The sequence below is a fragment of the Monodelphis domestica genome, chromosome 2 (assembly GCF_027887165.1).
Source record: "Monodelphis domestica isolate mMonDom1 chromosome 2, mMonDom1.pri, whole genome shotgun sequence".
In the NCBI taxonomy this organism is placed as follows: Eukaryota; Metazoa; Chordata; class Mammalia; order Didelphimorphia; family Didelphidae; genus Monodelphis; species Monodelphis domestica.
The window spans coordinates 531,306,902-531,328,237 of NC_077228.1; the positions used below are offsets into that span (position 1 = coordinate 531,306,902).

General features: G+C 59.6%; 1 protein-coding gene across 4 annotated transcripts in view; it reads right to left on the minus strand.

Annotated features, from left to right (window-relative positions):
- Positions 1 to 3,651: 3,651 nt before the first annotated feature.
- The window catches only part of ARMC9 (armadillo repeat containing 9), a 106,494-nt gene continuing 88,809 nt past the window's right edge, over positions 3,652 to 21,336 (minus strand). For 3 of the 4 annotated variants that reach the window (XM_056819950.1, XM_056819951.1, XM_056819952.1), the window contains exons 23-25: positions 13,973 to 14,099; positions 8,219 to 8,391; positions 3,652 to 4,194 (exon numbers count right to left, since the gene is read on the minus strand). In XM_056819950.1, the coding sequence (XP_056675928.1) occupies positions 4,172 to 4,194; positions 8,219 to 8,391; positions 13,973 to 14,099 (323 nt within the window). In that variant the 3' untranslated portion in view covers positions 3,652 to 4,171. Of the gene's footprint in view, positions 4,195 to 8,218; positions 8,392 to 8,443; positions 8,478 to 13,972; positions 14,100 to 21,336 lie in introns of those variants that run through there. The other variant, XM_056819954.1, reaches the window with a different exon arrangement.

A 21,336-nucleotide genomic window follows, 5' to 3' on the forward strand; every position in this document is an offset into this window, starting at 1 on the left:
GCTGCGGGCAAAGTCTGAGACGGCATCTGCTCTGGAATCCATCCGAGCTGACTTATCATGCAATGAATATCTGTGGTAGGAGACAGGAATCTCCTGGCATCGGAGCTCTCTGCGCTGGGCTCTGCACAGCAGACAGTGGAATTCTTTGGCCTTTGCTGCTGCCCCCAGGCCGGCCCAGACCTCGCCTCACCTTCCCCTCCAGCTGGGCTCCTTCCTCCAGGAATTGGCGAAGGGCTGGGGGGCTTCTCTGGCCATGTGGCCCCCCGGGTTGTCATTTCTCTCAGGGCTGGGGTCAGAGGAAGGCCAGGCAGGACAACCCCTTCCCTGGGACTCGGAAGGCTTGTGTGTTTTGGGGTCCCACTGGGGCTGCCCCAGGCGAGGCAGGGCAATGAGCAGGGCCATGAAAAGGAAGGTCAGTGCCAGGCTGGACTCTTAATGGATTTGATAACATTTGTTTAACAATCCTTGCCCTGGCTCCACCAAAGCAATTAAGGCCAGGAGGCAAGAGTTGTGTGAGTGAGGAAGACCAGGGACCTGAGTTCAAATCAGGACTTGGCCATTCATTGACTCAGGTGAGACAGTAGGCAAATCACTTCTCTGGGAGCCTCAGTTTCTTCATCTGTAAAATGCAGGGTGGAGCAGATGGCCTCCCCAGTCCCTTCCTGACCCATGATTCCTTGGAGTCTCCCGACTACTCTTGGGTGAGGGAGGCAGTGTCCCCTTCCATTGAGGAGGAATCTGACTGAGCGACAAGAGACATGATTGACAGACTGGGAGGCAGAATGTTGGAGAGAGGTATTTTGGGAAGGATTTGCAACTGACAAAGGAGGTTCGGTTCTGAAGCTTGTCCCCCAAGTCTGTCTCTTGTCATGTTCCATCTCCACTCTTACACAATGTGGGCCATGGTGGGATTTGAATCCAGGGCTTCTAATTCCTCAACATCACAGGAAGCTGCCCCAGATCTGGAGGGGTCTTGGGTTGGGTGGCCTCCCTTCTGCTTGGTGTCAGGCACCCACCCCCGCCTGGGTGAGCAGCAGATGGGTGGAGTCTTTACTTGCCCACCTGAAGGCAGCTTTCTTGGCATCGAACCACCTCTGCCCATGTCCACCCCTGGAATGCAGGAGGGATCCCGAGGGGCGAACTGAGGTGCTGGGTGTGGTGTGGAAGGATGGGCCAAGACCTGCCGTGGCAGCTCAGGGCCTTACCAGGGGCTGGGCCTCCATTCGAGACCATTTCCTCCCTTTGGAGAGCCCGTTCTTATCTTTCCACCCACATTAAGAAAGAGTGACAGCAGCCTTTGGTTCCAGGTTCTAGAGGGAAACAGGAGGGAGGAGGAGGGATAGGCTCTTTGATTTTTAGAATTGAAAAATGTATTTAATTAATTGATTTAGAATATTTTCCCATGGTTCCATGATTCATGTTCTTTCCCTCCCCTTCCTCCCCCCCCCCCATAGCCAAAGAACAATTCCATGGGGTATTACATGTGTTCTTGACCAGAACCTATTTCCATGCTGCTGATTTTTGCACTAGAGTGATCCTCTAGAGTCTCCGTCCCAGTCATATCCCCTCGACCCATGTGATCAAGCAGTTGTTTTTCTTCTGTGTTTCTACTCCCACAGTTCTTCCTCTGGAGGTAGATACATTCTTTCTCCTAAAGCCCTATGTATTGTCCTGGGTCATTGCACTGTTACTAGTAGCAAAGTCAGTTACATTCGATTGTGCCACAATGTATCCGTCTCTGGGTACAAAGTTCTCCTGGTTCTGCTCTTTTCACTCTGCATCAATTCCTGGAGGTTATTCTTGAAAGGGTCTTTCTTGAAAATGCGTGGCTCAGTGGATTGAGAGCCAGGGCTAGAGGCAGCAGGTCCTGGGTTCAAATGTAGCCTCAGCCACTTCCTAGCTGGGTGACCCTGGGCAAGTCACTTAACTTCAATACCTAGTCCTCACTGCTCTTCTGTTTGGAACTGATACCCAGGATTGATTCTAAAATGGAAAGAGATGAGAAGAGAGACACAGAGAGATAGAGAGACAGAAACAGAGAGACAGAGAGATACACACAGAGACGGAGAAACAGAGACAGAGACGGAGAGACCGAGCTCGAGGTTAGGAGGGAAGGGGGGATGTGGTCTCCCTCCCAGCTCTGCGGGATTCCTGAAGGCAGAGTCGGAGGCTGGGGCCAGGCTCTCCAGTCTCTGGCTCCCCTGTAGCTCCTTCTGCGGCTCCCCTGGCCCTGCCCTCCTCCAATTGGCAGATGCTCCTCTGCTGCTCTCTGAGTGATTCTTCCCTCTGCAGGCGGGCAGGCCACCTCACAAAGGTGCATTGGCAGCCTTTTGGCACCCTCCACACTGGGCTCTTGTGGGGTCCAGCATCCTATGGCTGGCTTGGGGGGGCAGACGTCAAGCTGTCTGTTGGAGCCCTGTGGGTTCCTATGTTTGAAGCTCTTAAGAGCCCGAAGGGGGCTTAAATTCTTGAGATGCATATAAGGAAACTGAGGCCAGGGAGGTCGTGACACTCCCAGGGTCACTGTGGCTGGTCCCCACTGCCCAAGGTGAGATGCCTGTTGGGGCACACTCCAGCCATCTGGCTATCACCAGACTCCCCCATGGACACCGCAGGCTGGCTTCCGTGTGGGTCCACACTGATTTGGCCAAGATCGGCTGTGCTCTGGCCATGGAAATCTGACAGCCTTTCTCTGGGAGGTGCCATCCCCCGCCTCCAGGCCTTTGAGCAAGCTGTGCCTATGCCCTGGCATGCCATCCCTCTCCACCTAGGGCCACTTCCTCTACAAGGGTAGCACCTGGCACTGTCCTGAGATGATTGCAAGTGGAAGCTCGCCAATCTGAGGGCTTCAGCTGGCAACCTTGGCTAAGCCCCTTCTCTGTGGAGCTCAGGGTCCTCCTCTGCCAGGTGAGAAGGCAGGCCTGGCCTAGGCAGCCCCTTCTGTGACTTAAGGACCCGGAGGCCCCCACCCATGCCATACAGCCCTCATTGGGCCGCCCCGACTGCCACAGGGTGCTTCCGAGCCGGTAGACAGGCACCGATGCTCAAGGAGCAACAGCATCTGCAGAGAAGAGATACTGGGCAGGACGGCTCCACACCCCAGCCTGGCTCCGGGTCTCCCCTCCCTTCTCTGAGCCCCACCCGAGGGACAGACCTGAGCTCTGTGCCCAGAGGCCACCCCCAGGAAGAGCTGCGAGAACAGCGATCTGAGAGGGCTTCTCAGAGGCGCTTTTTACATAAGCCCCTGCCCTTCCCCCTTCCAATCTGTGCTGATCCAAGGCAGAAGAGCAGTGAGGGCTGGACAATGGAGGTCAAGTGACTTGTCCAGGGTCACTCAGCTAGGAAGTGTCTGAGGCCACATTTGAACCCAGGACACCCCCCTCTCCTCTAGGCTCAGGTCCACAGAGCCCCCCAGCTGCCCGCAGTCCTGGGGAGGGAATGGCTAGTACCCTGAGCCCCTTCTTCACCACCGGTTTTTAATGGTGGTAAAAGTGAGGCAGGTGATGTCTGGGCTTTGGTTTGCTCATGGAGGAAGCAGCAGACGCGGCACAGCTCATGCCCAGACGCGGTTCCGGGCCTGCCCGGAGCTTCGCTGGCATTATCGGAGAGCTGTGCCTCCCCTGGCCTGAAGGAGGGAAGAATTGCTCGGGGTTTCCTTTTCAGAGCCATTTTATTGATGTTCGCCCCTGCCCGGTCACTGCCCTCCCTGCCCCTTCTCCCTCCTCCCCTGAACCTTCCCTGGCCCGGGACTCGCCCGCCTCCCCAGGGCCGCAGAGGTGCCCTGGCTAGTGCCGGGGGGGGGGGGGGGGAGGGAGACAGGGAAACCGCAGATTCTTCTGTCTGGCCTCACCGGACAGATGGGCCCGGGGCGGGGCAGGCCGTGTGGCCGTGGCTTCCCCACCTCCTGGGGGGGCAGCCGGCATCCCTCAGGCCTCGGGGCAGCGGGGGTTCTGGGGCTGGTCCTAGAACTGAGCATGAATCAAGAGTGGGCTCCATTGTTGCTGGCGGCCGGCACCGCTTGGCGGCTGCTGACACGGAGTCCCCACGACGGGACGGTCGGGGAGAGGCCCGAGAGCCCCGCTCACGCCAGAGCGCCGCAGCTGTCGCCCGCTCAGGGCAGGAAGCCGGCCGGCCTCACAGACAGGGTGGACGCCAAGGACAGGGCCTGTCCTCACTTCCTGTAGGACTGGCTGCCTGGACAAGAGAAACAAGGAGACGTATTTAGGGTTAGGGTTAGGGTTAAGCCCCTCCGTCCCAAGCCAGCCGTCCCTGCCTCCCTCCTGGACATCTGCTGTGACTGGCTCCGGCGGAGAGCAGCCAGGCCTGGTGCTGGTCAGTGAGTGCCAGGGCCCTGGGGCTCTTCCCTCGGGCTCTCCCGTGCCCACCCCGTGCCAGCCGCTGCGCTAAGAAAGGGCAAAGAGCTCCAGAGCTCACTCTCTCTCCAGGGAGGGTACATTTCCGGCCATGGGAGCCCTAGCTCACTTTGGGCCAGGCACGGGGCTCCTTGGCCACCCTTTGGTCCATTCTGGCTGTCCATCTGGCCAGTGGAAGAGCCGGGGGACAAGAGCTGGGGTGGGAAGGGAGCCTCGGGGATCGCACACAAACCCATCTCTTGTCCGGGAGCCCTTCCAGTCCCTGGAGACTCTGGTCTTGGGCTTCTGGGACTCGGAAACCCTGACTTTGGCACATAGCCAGAGGGCTGTTGGGCAACGTTTGCTGACTGAATGACTGAAGGCCATGCCAAGACAAATTTATTGGGCACCGGGGGAGCTCGGGGGCTGCCAGCCTTGAAGCTCCTGGAGGGCAGGTCTTGTGTTTTCTGTAGGCACCGAGTCCCCTCCCTGTCCAGCCCTGGGCTCTCTGACCACTGGGACTCTCTGCCCATTGGACGCTTAGTCCCCTCCAGCCCTGGGCTCTCTGACCACTGGGGCTCTCTGCCCATTGGGCACCGAGTCCTCTCCCTGTCCAGCCCTGGGCTCTCTGACTACTGGGGCTCTCTGCCCATTGGGCACCGAGTCCCCTCCCTGTCCAGCCCTGGGCTCTCTGACCACTGGGGCTCTCTGCCCATTGGACGCTTAGTCCCCTCCAGCCCTGGGCTCTCTGACCACTGGGGCTCTCTGCCCATTGGGCACCGAGTCCCCTCCCTGTCCAGCCCTGAGCTCTCTGACCACTGGGGCTCTCTGCCCATTGGACGCTTAGTCCCCTCCAGCCCTGGGCTCTCTGACCACTGGGGCTCTCTGCCCATTGGACGCTTAGTCCCCTCCAGCCCTGGGTTCTCTGACCACTGGGGCTCTCTGCCCATTGGGCACCGAGTCCCCTCCCTGTCCAGCCCTGAGCTCTCTGACCACTGGGGCTCTCTGCCCATTGGGCACCGAGTCCCCTCCCTGTCCAGCCCTGAGCTCTCTGACCACTGGGGCTCTCTGCCCATTGGGCACCGAGTCCCCTCCCTGTCCAGCCCTGGGCTCTCTGACCACTGGGGCTCTCTGCCCATTGGACGCTTAGTCCCCTCCAGCCCTGGGCTCTCTGACCACTGGGGCTCTCTGCCCATTGGACGCTTAGTCCCCTCCAGCCCTGGGTTCTCTGACCACTGGGGCTCTCTGCCCATTGGGCACCGAGTCCCCTCCCTGTCCAGCCCTGGGCTCTCTGACCACTGGGGCTCTCTGCCCATTGGGCACTGAGTTCCCTCCAGCCCTGGGCTCTCTGACCACTGGGGCTCTCTGCCCATTGGGCACCGAGTCCCCTCCCTGTCCAGCCCTGAGCTCTCTGACCACTGGGGCTCTCTGCCCATTGGGCACCGAGTCCCCTCCCTGTCCAGCCCTGGGCTCTCTGACCACTGGGGCTCTCTGCCCATTGGACGCTTAGTCCCCTCCAGCCCTGGGCTCTCTGACCACTGGGGCTCTCTGCCCATTGGACGCTTAGTCCCCTCCAGCCCTGGGTTCTCTGACCACTGGGGCTCTCTGCCCATTGGGCACCGAGTCCCCTCCCTGCCCAGCCCTGGGCTCTCTGACCACTGGGGCTCTCTGCCCATTGGACGCTTAGTCCCCTCCAGCCCTGGGCTCTCTGACCACTGGGGCTCTCTGCCCATTGGACGCTTAGTCCCCTCCAGCCCTGGGTTCTCTGATCACTGGGGCTCTCTGCCCATTGGGCACTGAGTCCTCTCCCTGTCCAGCCCTGGGCTCTCTGACCACTGGGGCTCTCTGCCCATTGGGCACCGAGTCCCCTCCCTGTCCAGCCCTGAGCTCTCTGACCACTGGGGCTCTCTGCCCATTGGGCACCGAGTCCCCTCCCTGTCCAGCCCTGGGCTCTCTGACCACTGGGGCTCTCTGCCCATTGGACGCTTAGTCCCCTCCAGCCCTGGGCTCTCTGACCACTGGGGCTCTCTGCCCATTGGACGCTTAGTCCCCTCCAGCCCTGGGTTCTCTGACCACTGGGGCTCTCTGCCCATTGGGCACCGAGTCCCCTCCCTGTCCAGCCCTGGGCTCTCTGACCACTGGGGCTCTCTGCCCATTGGACGCTTAGTCCCCTCCAGCCCTGGGCTCTCTGACCACTGGGGCTCTTTGCCCATTGGACGCTTAGTCCCCTCCAGCCCTGGGTTCTCTGACCACTGGGGCTCTCTGCCCATTGGGCACCGAGTCCCCTCCCTGCCCAGCCCTGGGCTCTCTGACCACTGGGGCTCTCTGCCCATTGGGCACCGAGTCCCCTCCCTGTCCAGCCCTGGGCTCTCTGACCACTGGGGCTCTCTGCCCATTGGACGCTTAGTCCCCTCCAGCCCTGGGCTCTCTGACCACTGGGGCTCTCTGCCCATTGGATGCTTAGTCCCCTCCAGCCCTGGGTTCTCTGACCACTGGGGCTCTCTGCCCATTGGGCACCGAGTCCCCTCCCTGCCCAGCCCTGGGCTCTCTGACCACTGGGGCTCTCTGCCCATTGGATGCTTAGTCCCCTCCAGCCCTGGGCTCTCTGACCACTGGGGCTCTCTGCCCATTGGACGTTTAGTCCCCTCCAGCCCTGAGCTCTCTGACCACTGGGGCTCTCTGCCCATTGGGCACCGAGTCCCCTCCCTGCCCAGCCCTGGGCTCTCTGACCACTGGGAGCTGCATCCATGTCCTTGGGCTGAATGAGGGAAGAGCAGAAGATAAACAGGCCCCAGTCCCCTGGCCAAGTGGCCCCAACGTCCGCCATTCCCATGCTTCCAGTGGACCAGGTTAGCGCCAGGTCAGGGAGGGCTGCTGTTTTATGACTCGGTGCCTGGCCTGGAAGAGGAAAGGTCTGCGGCTGCCTCGCCTCCCTTCCTCCCAGAGCTTCCTTTGGGGCTTGGGGGGTTCCAGAGCCTAGAGAGGAGAGGAAGCCGGCATGGACGGGGCTCCTGCCGGACAGGACTCCGGCCATGGGAAATGCCAAACGTGGAGCCAGCCAACAAAGGGGAAGACCTCGGGACTGGCCCGGGGGAAGCTCCCGCCATCTTTGCAGAGCCTGACCAGGCAGAGGAGGGTGGCGACGGCTGGGTCATCGGGGTTGGCGGCCACCCATCCACGGAGGGACGGGCAGCGGAGAGCCTTTCTCTTGGCCAAGGGAGCCCCTGCCGTGGGCCGTGGTCTCTGGGGATGGAGCAAACTGGCTTCCGTGGCTTTTTACACCATGTTGGCCAAACACCAGAAAAGCACGTGTGGCGGGTAATACGGCACCCAATAAAATTCCAGCCCATGGCCGTCTCCCCAAGTCTCTAACTCTCCACCCTTTTCCTGGTTCCCCTGAAGGTAGAGGCAGAAACAGGGGCCCCCACGAGTGGGGTACCATGGCCAACAAACACCCCACAATCAGGGGCCTCCCAGGTGGGGCCCCTCCTAACACCCCGGCCTGGAATGCCTCATCCTTATTTCTCCTTTTCCTTCCAGACTCGGCTCAAACCCTCCTCCTTGGGGAGGCCTTCCCAGGTGCCCAGCCTGGCTCGTGCTTATACCCATGAGGTGATCCGGTGGGAATGGAAGCTACCCGGAGGCAGGGGCTGTTTCCTGCCCAGAGCCTGGCACACAGCAGGCACTTCATTTAACCCTCGCAGGCCCCCGGGACCATTTGCTTTGGAGTCTCGTGGGATGCTGAGGGGGTCCCTGCCCCCCCACCTCAGTTTCCCCGTGTGTACAGAGGAGGCTTGACCAAGCCTTCTCGGGTGGGCTGGGGTCCAAGGAGCACATGCAGGAAAGGGAGGGCGGCTGGCACTTACTTTGCCTGCTTCTCACGGAGGAGCCCGTGGAGCTGGGGCGGCTGGTCTGCTGGGGCCCGGAGTGAGAAAACTGCGGGGCGATGGCTGGGGTCTTGGTCTTCCGAGGGCTCCCCCCTTGGGTCTCGGGGGTGCGGGGGATCCGGGGTTTGCTGGTGAAGGCCACAGCGAATTCTCTGGAACAACAGCGGTCATTTCTGGTCAGGGCTGACGGGAGGACAGACCCGGGGGCCGCTGCAGCATCTAAGGGTTCACGGGGCTGCTGGGAAATTCCGTGAGACAGTGTGAAGCAAAGGGCCCTGCCTTTTGGCACTACAGGGGGCAGCATGGGGGCAGGAGGGGGCAGAAGGCCCTGGACACCGGGGAGGAGGCAGGAAGGCTTCCTGACTGCAATAAGGAGGCTCATTCCTCCACTGATGCGGGTCTACAAGGCAGGTGGTCTCGGAGCGCTCCATCCCCAGGGCCCTGGGGACAAAGAATGTGGAGCCAGGCCAGCAGGGGTGCCCATGACGGGCCCTGGAGCCCTCTGAGCTCCTGCTGCAGTAGCTGAGCCTGCTCCAGGCCACGAGGGAGGAAGGAGGACGCAGGCAGGGCTCAGGCTTGGTCCTCTCATCCACTCGTGAAGGGCTGAGATGGTGTGTGTGTGGGGACACCCACATGGGCAAAGGCCGGACTCCCTGGAGCTGAATTCATGTGAAAAACCTCCTGGGGGAGAGGCAAGGGTCTGGGTTCAAATCCTCCCCCTGTGACCTCTCAGGCCTAACATTTTCTTAACTGCAACACAGGGGCCGGAGGAAGCAGCTTCCTGGGTCCCCTCGAGCTCAAAGTCCAGGATTCAAATGGACTCTCCTCAAGGGTCCTCAGTTTCCTCATCTGTAGAGTGCAGGGGGGAGCCTTGAAGGCCCAGGAAAGCCCCTGGGATCAGCACTGGGCGCTTAGGGCCAGCCCCAGCTTAGTGCGCAGAGTGCCTGGCTCTGGGGGGCCAGAGGGATCCGGGCTGCCCAGGAATGGCCCCGCCGGAGGAGCCCGCAGGGTTACCTGGGCTCGGGTTCTGCCCCCCCAGTATGGGGCAGCGGCTGGGCTCTGTCTCCAGCCCCGGCGGCGGTGGCATTCCTGGGCACTCAGCTGGCACACCTCTTATCTGCCTTCAGTCCGCTGGACTGCCAGGAATCCCCCCATTCTCAGGCCCCATCCTCCGAGGGACTTGCTGGGCTCCAGCTGGCAACCTGAGCCTTGGGCAGGAGCCTTCAAATGCTAATTTGGTCCCGGGTTTATCGGGCTGCCACAATGGCTTCTGGGAGGGGAGCTGTGCCCTCCCCAGCTTTCCCAGGCTGCAGGATCGAAGGGGCTTTGCCCAGGCCCTCTGAGCCTGGAAATCAGGGGGATGGGAGGGGGGAGCTGGGCTGTCAGAGCAGCCTTCAAGGAGCAGCCTGGCCCAGAGCGGGGCCTAGACTCAGGGCTTGGCCCCAGGGCACCTCCCCATGGTCCTTGGTCTCAGTCTTCTCCCCAGGGCCGGACGATGGCCTGGAGGGACCTGCTCAGGTCCAGGGGGCCAGAGGGCCGGGGACGTCAGGGAAGTGACTGTCTCTAGGGGCACCAGGAATCCTGACACCATCCAATCCGCCGAGAAGCCATTGCGCTAGTAAGGTCTGGCTCGCTGTCTCCCCACACCAGTCCAGGCTCCACCTGCTGTGGACATGGCCAGGCCCCTCTGGGTCAACCCTCCTGTTCCTGACCCCTAGGACCAAAGAGAAACTCTCGCTTGCCATGAAAGCCCTTCGCTGCCTGGCTCCTTCCTGGCTCCCCCACCTTAGATCCTGGGCACCTTTAGGCATGCCATGGTCTAATGTGCTGCCCTCCCTGTGCTTCTCTCTTCTCCCACCTCCAAACCTTTACACAGCCTGTTTCCAAGGCCCTCTCTCCCAGGCTCTCCCTCTTTGCCCTCTCTCCTCCCTGCCTGTCTCTCTGAATCTCTGGTTCCCTTTGAGGCTCTGCAAGGTCTTCCCTGGTACCCCAGCTGCTGGTGCCATCCCTTCCAGGGTCACCCCCTGCCACTGACTCTGGCCTCTGTCTGTTCTATTTTATACTCCCTGAGGGCATCCTTACAGAGTTATTACTTTGTGTCCATCACCTGTGCCCTGGCATTTGGTCAGTACTTTATACATGCTGGTTGCATGCCTGCCGGATTAGCCTTTGTGCCAGGCATCATCTGGGCAAACGAAGGCAAAAAGAGAATGTGCGCCTGCCCTTGAGGAGCTTATGTTGTGACATGTGCCCAGATGAGTGCCTGGAGGGGGGAGCACTGGCAGCTGGAGGGCCAGGAAAGGCCTTGTGCCAGGGAGCCTCCATAAGGACCAGCCAGGGGAGGAGGGCGTGCGCCTGGGACTGGAGACGGCATAGGCCTCCCTGTGCTGAGGCCCTTCTGCCTTTGAAGTCCTTCTTGGTCATGGCTCAGCTTAGCTGGGTGATGTGAAGATTGGATTTAGCTATATCCTGATTGTAACAATGAAGATACTTAGCTCTTCCTTTACTGTTAAGATTAAATTGTAATCCACAATCTATTTTTAGATTTTAATCCCCAAAAGATAATAAGTAGATCTACCCATTTTAACTACAAAAAGGTGTTAAGTAACTACAAAAGGTGAACTAACCAAAAAAGGTGTTAAGTAACTCAAAAAGGGATAATCTAACCAAAGAAGGTGTGAACTAAAGAGTGGGCAGTCCTGGAGAAAGTTGTCTACTGTCATTGGTAGACGTGAAATTCTCTCTCTTTCTTCCTTTTTCTCTCTTCCTTAATATCTTCCCTCTATTGTAAATAAAACTACCATAAATTCCATTTACTTTAGTAATTCATTTTGGGATTTAGAAATTAAATCCCTGGCAACCACATACATAAATATTCAGAGTCCAACCACAAAAAAATTTAACAGTGACCATGGCCCAATGTGGGCCTTGGTTTCCCAGTCTCTCCAATGGGGATGCTGCCCTTTGCTCTGTCTGTTCCCTGGGTTCTCTTCTAGAGGCCTTGACCCATGGGCTAAGAACTGTCCAGATCCTCCGGCCCTTCCCACAGAACATGTCTGGCCGTCTGGCCGCTGTCAGCTATAAGATAAACGGGCAGGGAAGCCTTGCAGGACATATGAGATGAAGGTCATCTTTTCTGTTGCCCAAGGGGAGAGGGAAGGCCCAGCCATCATGCCTGGGTGCTGGGAGGCTGAGGCTTAGTTTCTGAGACCAACAGAGCCACCACGAGCCTCCCTGGCTTTTGGAATAGCCCCAGTGTTGGGCCTGTGGAAGGGCAACATTCCTGGTCAAGGACCTCCATGGGTGCAGCTCCTAATTCCAGGAAAAGGATTCCAACTCCAGAGCAGGCACAGTGCTTGGAGGTTATCTAGGCTAACCATCATTTCACCCAGGAGGAATGGAGGCTCTGGGAGCTAAGTGACTCAGCCAGGGTCCTACAAGTAACCAGAGTCAGGTCTGCTCGCTCGGAAATGGGTGCTCCTTCACTGGGTCTAGCTGGGAGACTGACCTCCCAAGCCCAGGATGACCTTTTTGGCTCCCATTCTGCTTCCGACTCAGTGAGGGCGCCAACCACAAAAATGGCCTCAGATTTCCAGAATAGCCACTGTTCATCCACTCTTCCCTCCCTCCTCTCCTAAGGCTCATTTTTATTTTACACCAAGGCTTGGACTTGACATTGATAACCAATGATGCCATCTTGTTAGAGTGGGCTCAGGGTTCTCCTAGTCTACTGAGACTCTCCTGACTATCCTCCGCGTGCTGGAGCTTGGGGTCCTCTACAAATGGAATGAGCCTACCATCTGGACCTGGATCCAAGTCATGGGGAGCGATGTTAAAATTATTTATCATGGCGACATTAAAATCCAAACTTCCCAGCCTAGAAACGGGGCCCTCCATCATCCACGTGCCGCCAGCTTCTCCAGCCTTGCCCAGCTCCCATCGGCCTCCCTCCAGGCTTTCCTACAAACTGCCCCTCACATCTGGATTCAGCCCATTCTTCTCTCCATGTTTCTAGATCCTTCTTCCTTCCATGCTCCTTCAGGAAGCTCTCAGCGAAGCCTCCCCATTGTCAGTGCCTTCTTCTTCTTCTTCCTCAAATGATCTTGAGTCATCTGTGTAGAGGAGGGCAGGAATAGGCTGGCCACTGGGTCAGAACCTGAATCCAGGTCCCTGGACTCTGAACTCCATGCTCCCTTTCACTGGATACCATGAACTTGCCTTCTGTGGGACTCGGCTCCTTCTTCTTCTAGAGAAACTCCCGAGTCTTCTCTGGTTCACACAAACCCTTAGGGTTAGGGAGATGGTGCCCACATCTGGGCCAGGCTGCCCCTCTGGGCACCACGTGGCTCCGTGGTGTCTGGACCCTTTCTGGGGTTTTAGCCCCGGCACTTCTGTTCCAGGGCTGGAGATGCCTGACAGAAGGCGCGTGGCCTCTGACCTGAGTCCAATTGAAGGGCGGAGGTGAGGGAGAGGAGGAGCCTTCTGAGGGTTTGGGGATCAATAGGCGTGGCTGCCTGGAAAAGCGGGGGGGGCACGGAGCAGCCTGGGAGGGCCAGGAGTTTCCACTTCTGGGGGAGGCCATGGGGAGCCACTAAAGGTTTTTGAGGGGAAGAGCCCTATCTTTAGAGGCCATTCACCCAATGAGCCAGGCTGTGTGGGGATGGATTTATGGGACAGACTGAGCGAGACCCAGTTGAAGGCTAAGGTAAGAAGAGAGCGAGCCCGAACTGGGAAGGCTCAAGAAGTGATGACCGAGAGATGGTGTCAGGCGGTCCAAGAAGCATTCATTAAGCCCTACTGTGTGTCGGCCCCTGCAACGAGCTTCTTCCAGGTCCTCCCCTCCATGCCATCTTCTCGTGGAGGGAGAAGCTGGAGGGACTCTGCAGAGATGCAGGGGCTTGAGCAGCAAGTCCCCATTCAAAGCGTGGGGATATGAGATTTTACAGGGATTAAATGGACACGCCACAAACCTCAGTGCCCACCTTCAATCAGAAGAGAGAGGACGTGGCCCTCCCAAGAGACACCAGTCATGGACTTGGGCAGAAAGCAGCCTCACTGGCAGTTAAATCCAGCCAGTTTCTATCAGGGAAGATGGATGACCCTGGGCAAGTCACTTAACCCCCTCTGTCTTGGAACTTATACACAATATTGATTCCAAGATGGAAGAGAAGGGAGAGAGAAAGAAAGAGAGACAGAGTGAATGGGAAGAAGAGAGAAAGAGAGAGAGGAAGGGAGGAAGGAAGGAAGGAAGAAGGAAGGAAGGAAGGAAGGAAGGAAGGAAGGAAGGAAGGAAGGAAGGAAGGAAGGAAGGAAGGAAGGAAGGAAGAAGGAAGGAAGGAAGAAGGAAGGAAGGAAGGAAGGAAGGAAGGAAGGAAGGAAGGAAGGAAGGAAGGAAGGAAGGAAGGAAGAAAGAAAGAAAGAAAGAAAGAAAGAAAGAAAGAAAGAAAGAAAGAAAGAAAGAAAGAAAGAAAGAAAGAAAGAAAGAAAGAGAAAGAAGAAAAGAAAAAGAGAATCAGTGGGGAGGCCCAAGGAGACCTCAGGGAAGCAGCTTCTGAGCAGTGCCTCAAAGACCAAGGGGCCCTGGAAAGAAGCAGGCTGCCATGCTAGCACGAGCAGGAATGGACGGGGGCCCTTCAAGGTGGAGTCCCCTCTCCTCCGCCTGCAGAGGCAGAACCTGAGGCCCAGGGAGTGTTGACAAGGAAGAGGCCCGGAGGGCTGGGCTCTGCCTCCTACCTGCTTGGCTGCCTACTCCCTTGGCCGTGGGGTGGCTCCAGGGCCTCGCTGGACTCATCCGCTGACAGGACGTGCCGGCCTTCCCGCTGGGCTGAGGCAAACAGCTTGTAGGGTCCCGGGCTGAAGGCTGTTGGGAAAAGAAAACGTTTCAAGGCTCGGCAGGGCCTTGGCAGGCTTCTTTGAAGGCCCCGAAGGCCAGCTCAGAGCAGGAGCCCTCCTGAGCGGAGCACAGCGGAGCTGCCTGGCGGGAGGGCCCCGAGAACGCCTCCCCCATTCCAGTGCCTCGTCGGGGTCAATCCCTGCCCATTCAGCAGGCTCTGTGCAGCTTCCCTCACCGGACGGCCTTCGGCCCTTCTCGGTATCCCCAGAGGTAGCTCGGACATGGGCTGGCACACGGCAGGCCCGACTGCTGGCGGACAAGCTGGGCTCGAGGCCCCGGTTGGCGATGAATCGACCCACAAACATCGGATGATTTCTTACAGGCTGATGACGCCCCCCCCCAGCCCCCCAGCCTTATTCTTCCTCTAGAAAGTCTGAAGAAGCTCGAAAGCTCGGATGGCCCGAGGAGGACGGCAGGGAGCCCCCCCAATGCTGGGCCTCCCGTGGAAGTGGGGCGGGCCCGAGGTGGCTGGGGAGGGGCTTCAAGGCTGCTCGGCTGGGCTCCCCACCAGGCAGAGGGCAGACTCCTTTTTTAAGCCCTTCTCTTCTGGCTTTGGGGCGACTCTAAGGCAGGAAAGAAGTCAAGACTAGGCAATGGGGGTTCAGGGACCTGCCCAGGCTCACACAGCCGGGAAGTGTCTGTGGCCAGATTTGAACCCAGGATCTCCCGCCTCCAGGCCCAGCTCTATCCCCCAAGCCATCCTGCTGCGATCCCGGGAGACGCCTTGGTCCGAATGAAGGCTTTTGCTCTCTCCGGAGCTTCGGCCCAGAGGATCCAGCCCGGAAGGGAAGACGGCACTGAGGCTGGGTTTTCATGGAGAGGGCGACGGACAGCCAGGGAGGGTTGAGGCCGGGATTTCGGTGGGGGGCCCCCCATGACTTTATTCTAAAAATGGGGACACCCCGCCCGCAGGGGAGCCCCCAGGGCAGAGAGGTGCCTCCGAGGCTCGGAGCCCTTGAGCCCTCCTTATGGGCTGCCAGGGTCCGAGGAGGCTGAGGAGGCTCCTTATGGAAAGCAGTTTCTGTAGACATGGGGGAGGAGGCATTGGGGAGGGCACCAGGCTGATCCCATGGACAGGAACCTGCAGAGGAGATCCGCAGAGAGGAGACAGAGCCGACCACGTGTGTCTAGTGACCTGCGGCTCCCCCATCCTGTCGCGCCACTATGGAGATCATGTATCCGTAGGCTTCATCCCAATGGCCTGGTGAGGGGGGCGTGAAAAGGTGAGCTTGCCCCTTCTCCAGAAGAGAACACTGAGGCACAGTGGAGGGAGAGCTGGGCCCTGGACTTCCCGCTCCCTCCTTCTAGGAAGTTCTGGCCTCCCTGGGGCTCCAGGTGGTGTCCAGTTTCATTCCTTTCCCCAATCCTGGGCCCTCCCAAGGCCTTTGTGTTGTAAACACATGGGGAGGCCTTATCTGGAATAGCAAAGGGCCACTCCTAGGTGAGTCCTGGGAAGTTACCTTCTTTCAGATAACCCTCCTTCCTACCCTTCAAGGACACCCCCTCCCCAGAGGATCCCTCCCATTTCCACCCACTGCCTGGACTGCCAGCCGCCTGCTGGAGGGGGAGCTTCACTTGGAAGCCCCAACAGTACCCCAATCTCAACGGGTCCCACACTGGATTCCTAGACTCTGCCCTAAACCTACTCGTCCCTATAACTTCTCTTCTATGAACATCGATGTCTCAAGAAGACCCAAGTTCAAATCCTGCCTGATACTTGCAGCTCCTTCCTCTCCCTCACTCTCCAGCTCTGATCCAGTCGCCTCTCTTCCCCTCAGAGCCCGTGTAGACCACTTTGATAACCTACTAATTGGTCTGACAGCCTCAAATCTCTTCCTTCTCCAAGCCAGCCTCCACTAATGGCTGTTCTTGAAGTAAAGGTCTGGGCAGGCCACTCTTCTCCTCAAGAACCTTCAATTGCTCCTTATTGTTTCCAGCACAGACAGACCCTCCATTGTTTGCCCCTTGAGACCCTTCACAGTTGGGTTCCAACCCACCATTCCAGGCAGATTTCACAACATTCTCTTTAGGCTCAACCTTGAGGGAAACTGGCCTCCCTGTCTTCTGCCATAGGTGCTGGTCAATCTCACCCCTCCATGCCTTCCTGCCTTCTTTCTCTCTTTCCTTTCCTTTCCTTTCCTTTCCTTTCCTTTCCTTTCCTTTCTTTCCTTCCTTCCTTCCTGCCTGCCTGCCTGCCTGCCTGCCTGCCTGCCTGCCTGCCTTCCTTCCTTCCTTCCTTCCTTCCTTCCTTCCTTCTTTCTTTCTTTCTTTCTTTCTTTCTTTCTTTCTTTCTTTCTTTCTTTCTTTCTTTCTTTCTTTCTTTCTTTCTTTCTTTCTTTCTTTCTCTCCCCCTTACTATCTATCTTAGAATACATACAGTGAATTGGTCCCAAGGCAGAAGAGCAATAAGGCGAGGCAATGGGGGTTGTGACTTGTCTAGAGTCACTCAGCTAAGAAGTGTCTGAGGCCAGACTCCTCCATTGTCTTTCTATAGAAGTCCCAGCAGGCCTAGAAGGCTCTCCTTCCTCCTCTTGGTCTCTCGGCATCCTGGGGTCCCCTCAAGTGCCGGCTCCAATAGTCAATCATTCAACACGTGGCCTTGCCCAGGGCAGGGCCTTGGCTGGACTGGAGCCTCTGGGCTGGGAGCAGGGGAGCTGGGCCAGGCTCCCCAAGGTCCCATCCGGTTCCACGTCCTCTGATGCCCTCTACAACATCCTGGCTTCGGACTGGAAAGGCCCTCGGGGTCTCTGAGGGCTGCTTCCCCGGGTGCTCTCTGCCCTGAGTGGACAGCACACAACCCTTGGTGGAATCAGGGGAGGGCGGTGCCAGGACAGGAGACAGGATCCCGGCTCCTCGCTCTCTGTCCGAGCCTGGAACGGCACCGCCTCGGGTCCCCTGGCCTTCCCCTGGCCTCCCTGCATGGTTGGCTGCGAGGTGGGCCCTGCAGGAGGGGATGGAGTGGAAGGCGGGAGCCAAGGCCCCGGGGAGGCAGGAGGCCGCAGGCTGGCATGGCTGGAATGCAGGGAGGGAGAGATGGCTCCAAGCAGAAAGTCAGTGTAGTCTGTGTAGAGGGAGGCGGGGTGGGGGGCCGAGCAGGCCCAGATCGGGGCTTGGGAGGCGCAGGGGCGGCCGATTCCCTCCCAGCACCGAAGCATGGTCCGGGGATGGTCCACGGGGCATTCCGAGACTCCCGGAGCTTCACGCCGTCCTCAGCTGAAGAAGGACGTTCCCATCGGAACACGGGGGGCTCCGAAGAGCAAAGCCTCCAACGCTTGGCACGGGAGGCGGGCAGGAGGGAGCAGGCTGCCAGGGAGGGCCCAGACTGTGAGATGAGGACAGTGGAAGAGCCCCACGCCAGGCTCTGGGCTCCCTCCCGTCTCAGAGAAGGGAGGTGAAGGGCGGGGAGCCTCGGGGGGCACCCAGGGGGCCTCCCTTGAAAGCCAGTTTATAGGCAGCCCACAAGACCCTCCAAGCAAGATGTTAAGCAGGTTGGCTGGCCTGAGGCAGAGGCCTGACCAGGGGCCAAAGGGCAGGCCTTAGTGTCCGGAGGGCCAGGCCGGGCCGCCGGCAGGGGAAGGATGGTCGGGGCGACGGGGAGCGGGTACTTGCTTTCAGGGAAGGCATGAGGAAATAGGCAGGGAATGGAATTCGGAGCTGCAGCCTGGGAACAGGATCCAGGACGGGCAGGCAGGTCCCTGGAGCTGCGGAACCAGTTTGGGGGGGCCGTCCCCGCGAGGGGCCGCGTGCCCTTCGCCCTGGCGCCCGCTGCTTCCTGGTGTGGGCGGAGAAGGGCCCGCAGCGGTGGGATTCTTTCAGGGAGACGCAGCGGCGCCCAAGCAGGGTCCTTCCTCTCCCCGCCTGTTGGTCAGGAGAGGCTTGTCCTAGCTCCGGGCCCAGGCTGGCCCACAGCTCTGCCACTGCCTAGTGCCGTCCTGGGCATCTTCCAGCCGCTTTGTCTCATGGCCGGCACCACGGCGTGTGCGTGTCCTGCGCTTGCCTCAGACCCGAGGATCCCTGCCTGCCAGGGGTGACCAGACCCAACAACAGCCAGGCCGACCCCAGAGCAGGCCACAAACCCCCGTGACATGCGGAAAGACAGGGGCGCAGCTGCTAGAAGGGCCGCCCGGCGGGCTCTGCGGACGCCCCACGCCATCGCCAGGAGCCGCAGCCTTCCTCGGGGCTCCTGGCGCTCAATCCCCCCGCCGGGCTGCACAGTCCTGGCCTGTCTAGCGCTCTGCCATCAAGGGTCCGGCTGAGGACGGGCGCCTCGGCAGGCTTCTTCTCTGGAGGCTCTGCTGGTTGAGGCAGGGCGCAGGTATACGGAAAGGGCCGTGGGCTCTGCACGCGGGCAGTGGAGCTGTCTTCAGGGGAGGCTCTTGGTGCCTCACGCCAGCCTCCTTCCCAACCTGCCTCCTTCAGGAGACTCTGGAGCTCTCAGGCTGGGCTGTTCTCCTTGCAGGGCTGCCTCAAGGCCCAGCCATGCTCTTCTGTGGCGGCCGTTTGTGGAGCATCTTCTGCGCTGAGTTGAAACGAAGCCAACACTAACGTGGCTTCTGGCAGGGCTGAGTCAGTGTGTGTCCGGCTCTTCTCTCCGTCCCTGGGACGTCCCAAAAACTTCTCCTGGCTGGGCTACAAGGCCATGATTCTGGCTGGAGGAGATGCAGCGGGCCAGTCACGGCCTTTGCCCCCCGGGAAGTGGCCGTCCACATGGGCTGTCCTTCGTGGTGGGCTTCGCCGGCCCACCCACCCGTGCTGAGGGCGCACCGTGGGAGTCCTGAAGCTCCCTTTAGCCAAACCTCGAGTTTCCCGATCCCTGATCCTCAGCACGGATCCTCCAGACGCACCGTCTGCCCGGGGGCTCTGGAGATGCCCAAGGCCGATGCTCCGTGGCCCCCAGCGGGCCTCACCTGGCCAGAACGTGCGCCCTGCACGCCCTCCTCCCCTCTTCAGAGGCCCCCACAGGCTCCTCATGGACTTCTGGGCCCATTAGGAGGTGCTGAGCTCTTGTCACTGCATCCCCATCTCCTAGAACGGCTGGATCCATGCCAGGCTGCAGGTAGGCTTCGCCTCAAGGCCCAGGCCCAGATGGATTGATGTCCCGAGACCAGAACCAGGAGCCTCCGGGGCGTCCCTGCTCGTCTTAGAGCTGCTTTCTAGGATGGTCTCCCCTTCGGGTTGCTGCTGAGTCAGCCATGAATCCAGGTGATGCCTAGCGGCGGAAGGAGACTGAGCCCAAGGGGTGTAACCTTGCCCAAAGACACAGGGGTTGGCCTTAGAGGTAGAATTTGCACCCAGATCCCTTGACTCCAAAGCCAGCACTCTGCACAGCCTCTGCCACAGACCACAGTATCCCCACTGGATTCTTCTTCTTAATGAGTTCATGACTCCCATGAAGGGCTCCCCAACACTTTGTCTACGGGGATGCCCTCGTCACGAGGGGGCAATGTGGCCCAGGGAACAGTGCGGGGACTTGGGACTCGGGAAAACTCGAGGCTGATCTCACTTGAGATATTTATTTACTGGAGGATCTTCGCTTCTTCCCAGCCTCAGTTTCTCAATCTGTAAAATGGATTCTGAGCTCACAGGGTCTCTGGGAGGCCCACATGAGATCGTGTCCCCAGGATGCTCTGGCCCGCTCGGGCTGCCCACGTACAATTCCCCTCATTTCTCAGAGGAGAAACCGCTTCTTCTCAGGTCTGGAGGGCTCGGAACGCCCTGGCATGAGCTCGAGTTCAGCCAATGGGACCCTCTGATGGATGCTTGTCGCTGGAGAGCTCCCCGGGCCACCAGGGTGCTCGGCTCCCTCAGGATGGGTGCTCCGGGCGCCCCTGAACGGGGCTGGAGAGCTCCCTGAGTCGCCAGGGTACTGAGCTCCCTCCGGAATGGGTGCTCCGGGCGCCCCTGAACGGGGCTGGAGAGCTCCCCGAGCCGCCAGGGTACTGAGCTTCCTCCAGGATGGGTGCTCCGGGCGCCCCTGAACGGGGCTGGAGAGCTCCCCGGGCCACCAGGGTGCTTGGCTCCCTCCGGGATGGGTGCTCCAGGCCCTCCTGAACGGGGCTGGAGAGCTCCCCGGGCCGCCAGGGTGCTCAGCTCCCTCCGGGATGGGTGCTCCAGGCCCTCCTGAACGGGGCTGGAGAGCTCCCCGGGCCGCCAGGGTGCTCAGCTCCCTCCGGGATGGGTGCTCCAGGCCCTCCTGAACGGGGCTGGAGAGCTCCCCGGGCCGCCAGGGTGCTCAGCTCCCTCCGGGATGGGTGCTCCAGGCCCTCCTGAATGGGGCTGGAGAGCTCCCCGGGCCGCCAGGCTCCCTCGGGATGGGTGCTCCGGGCTGGGAGTCTGCATGGCAGTCGCCGAAGCCTCCCCGAGTGGGAGAGGCGTCTGGGGCGGCCCCGCGGGCCTTCCCGGGGCAGGAAGGAGCGGCTCGTCTGGTGACCTCGGCTCGCCCCGCACAAAGCCCTTCATTTCCTCTGGAACATTAAAAGAAAACAAGGCACGGCTAGGGAAGGGCCGCGGGCACCCCGGCGCACGGCATTCCTCGTGTCCGGCCTCGAGCCTCCGCTTGCAGCTGGCCTCCAGACGCGGCGAATCCCTGATGTGCTCTCGGCCGCTCCCCCTTTCTCATCCCTGCCGTCCCTCCCTCCGCTGACCACAGCGCCGGGAGGCTTTGGCCTCTCCGCTCCCCATTTCTCAATCTTTAATCAATCCAATTCCTCTTACTTTAAGGCAAGCAGAAGGTTAAAGGGGGGCCCAAGGCCCAGAACCCCGTCTCCTGGCCCCCAGCCACGGCCTTGCCTTCTTTTCTTTTTTTTTTAACCCTCACCTCCTGTCTTGGAGTCAATACTGTGTATTGGCTCCAAGGCAGAAGAGCAGTAAGGGCTAGGCAATGGGGGTCAAGTGACTTGCCCAGGGTCACCCAGCTGGGAAGTGGCTGAGGCCTTTTCTATTTTCTTGAACCCTCACCTTCTGCCACAGAATCAACACTTAGTCTCCGGAGGGCTGGGCAATGGGGGTTAAGTGACTTGTCCAGGGTCACACAAGCAGGGAGTGTCTGAGGCACATTTGAACCCAGGACCTCCTGTCTCCAGGCCTGGCTCTCCCTACTGAGCTGCTGAGGTGCCCTTTCCATGCTGCCTTCTCCAAACATCTCTCGAATGAATGTGAACAGAAAGGGCCGTCAGTCCGTCTCTGTCCCCTGGAGAGGCACGTA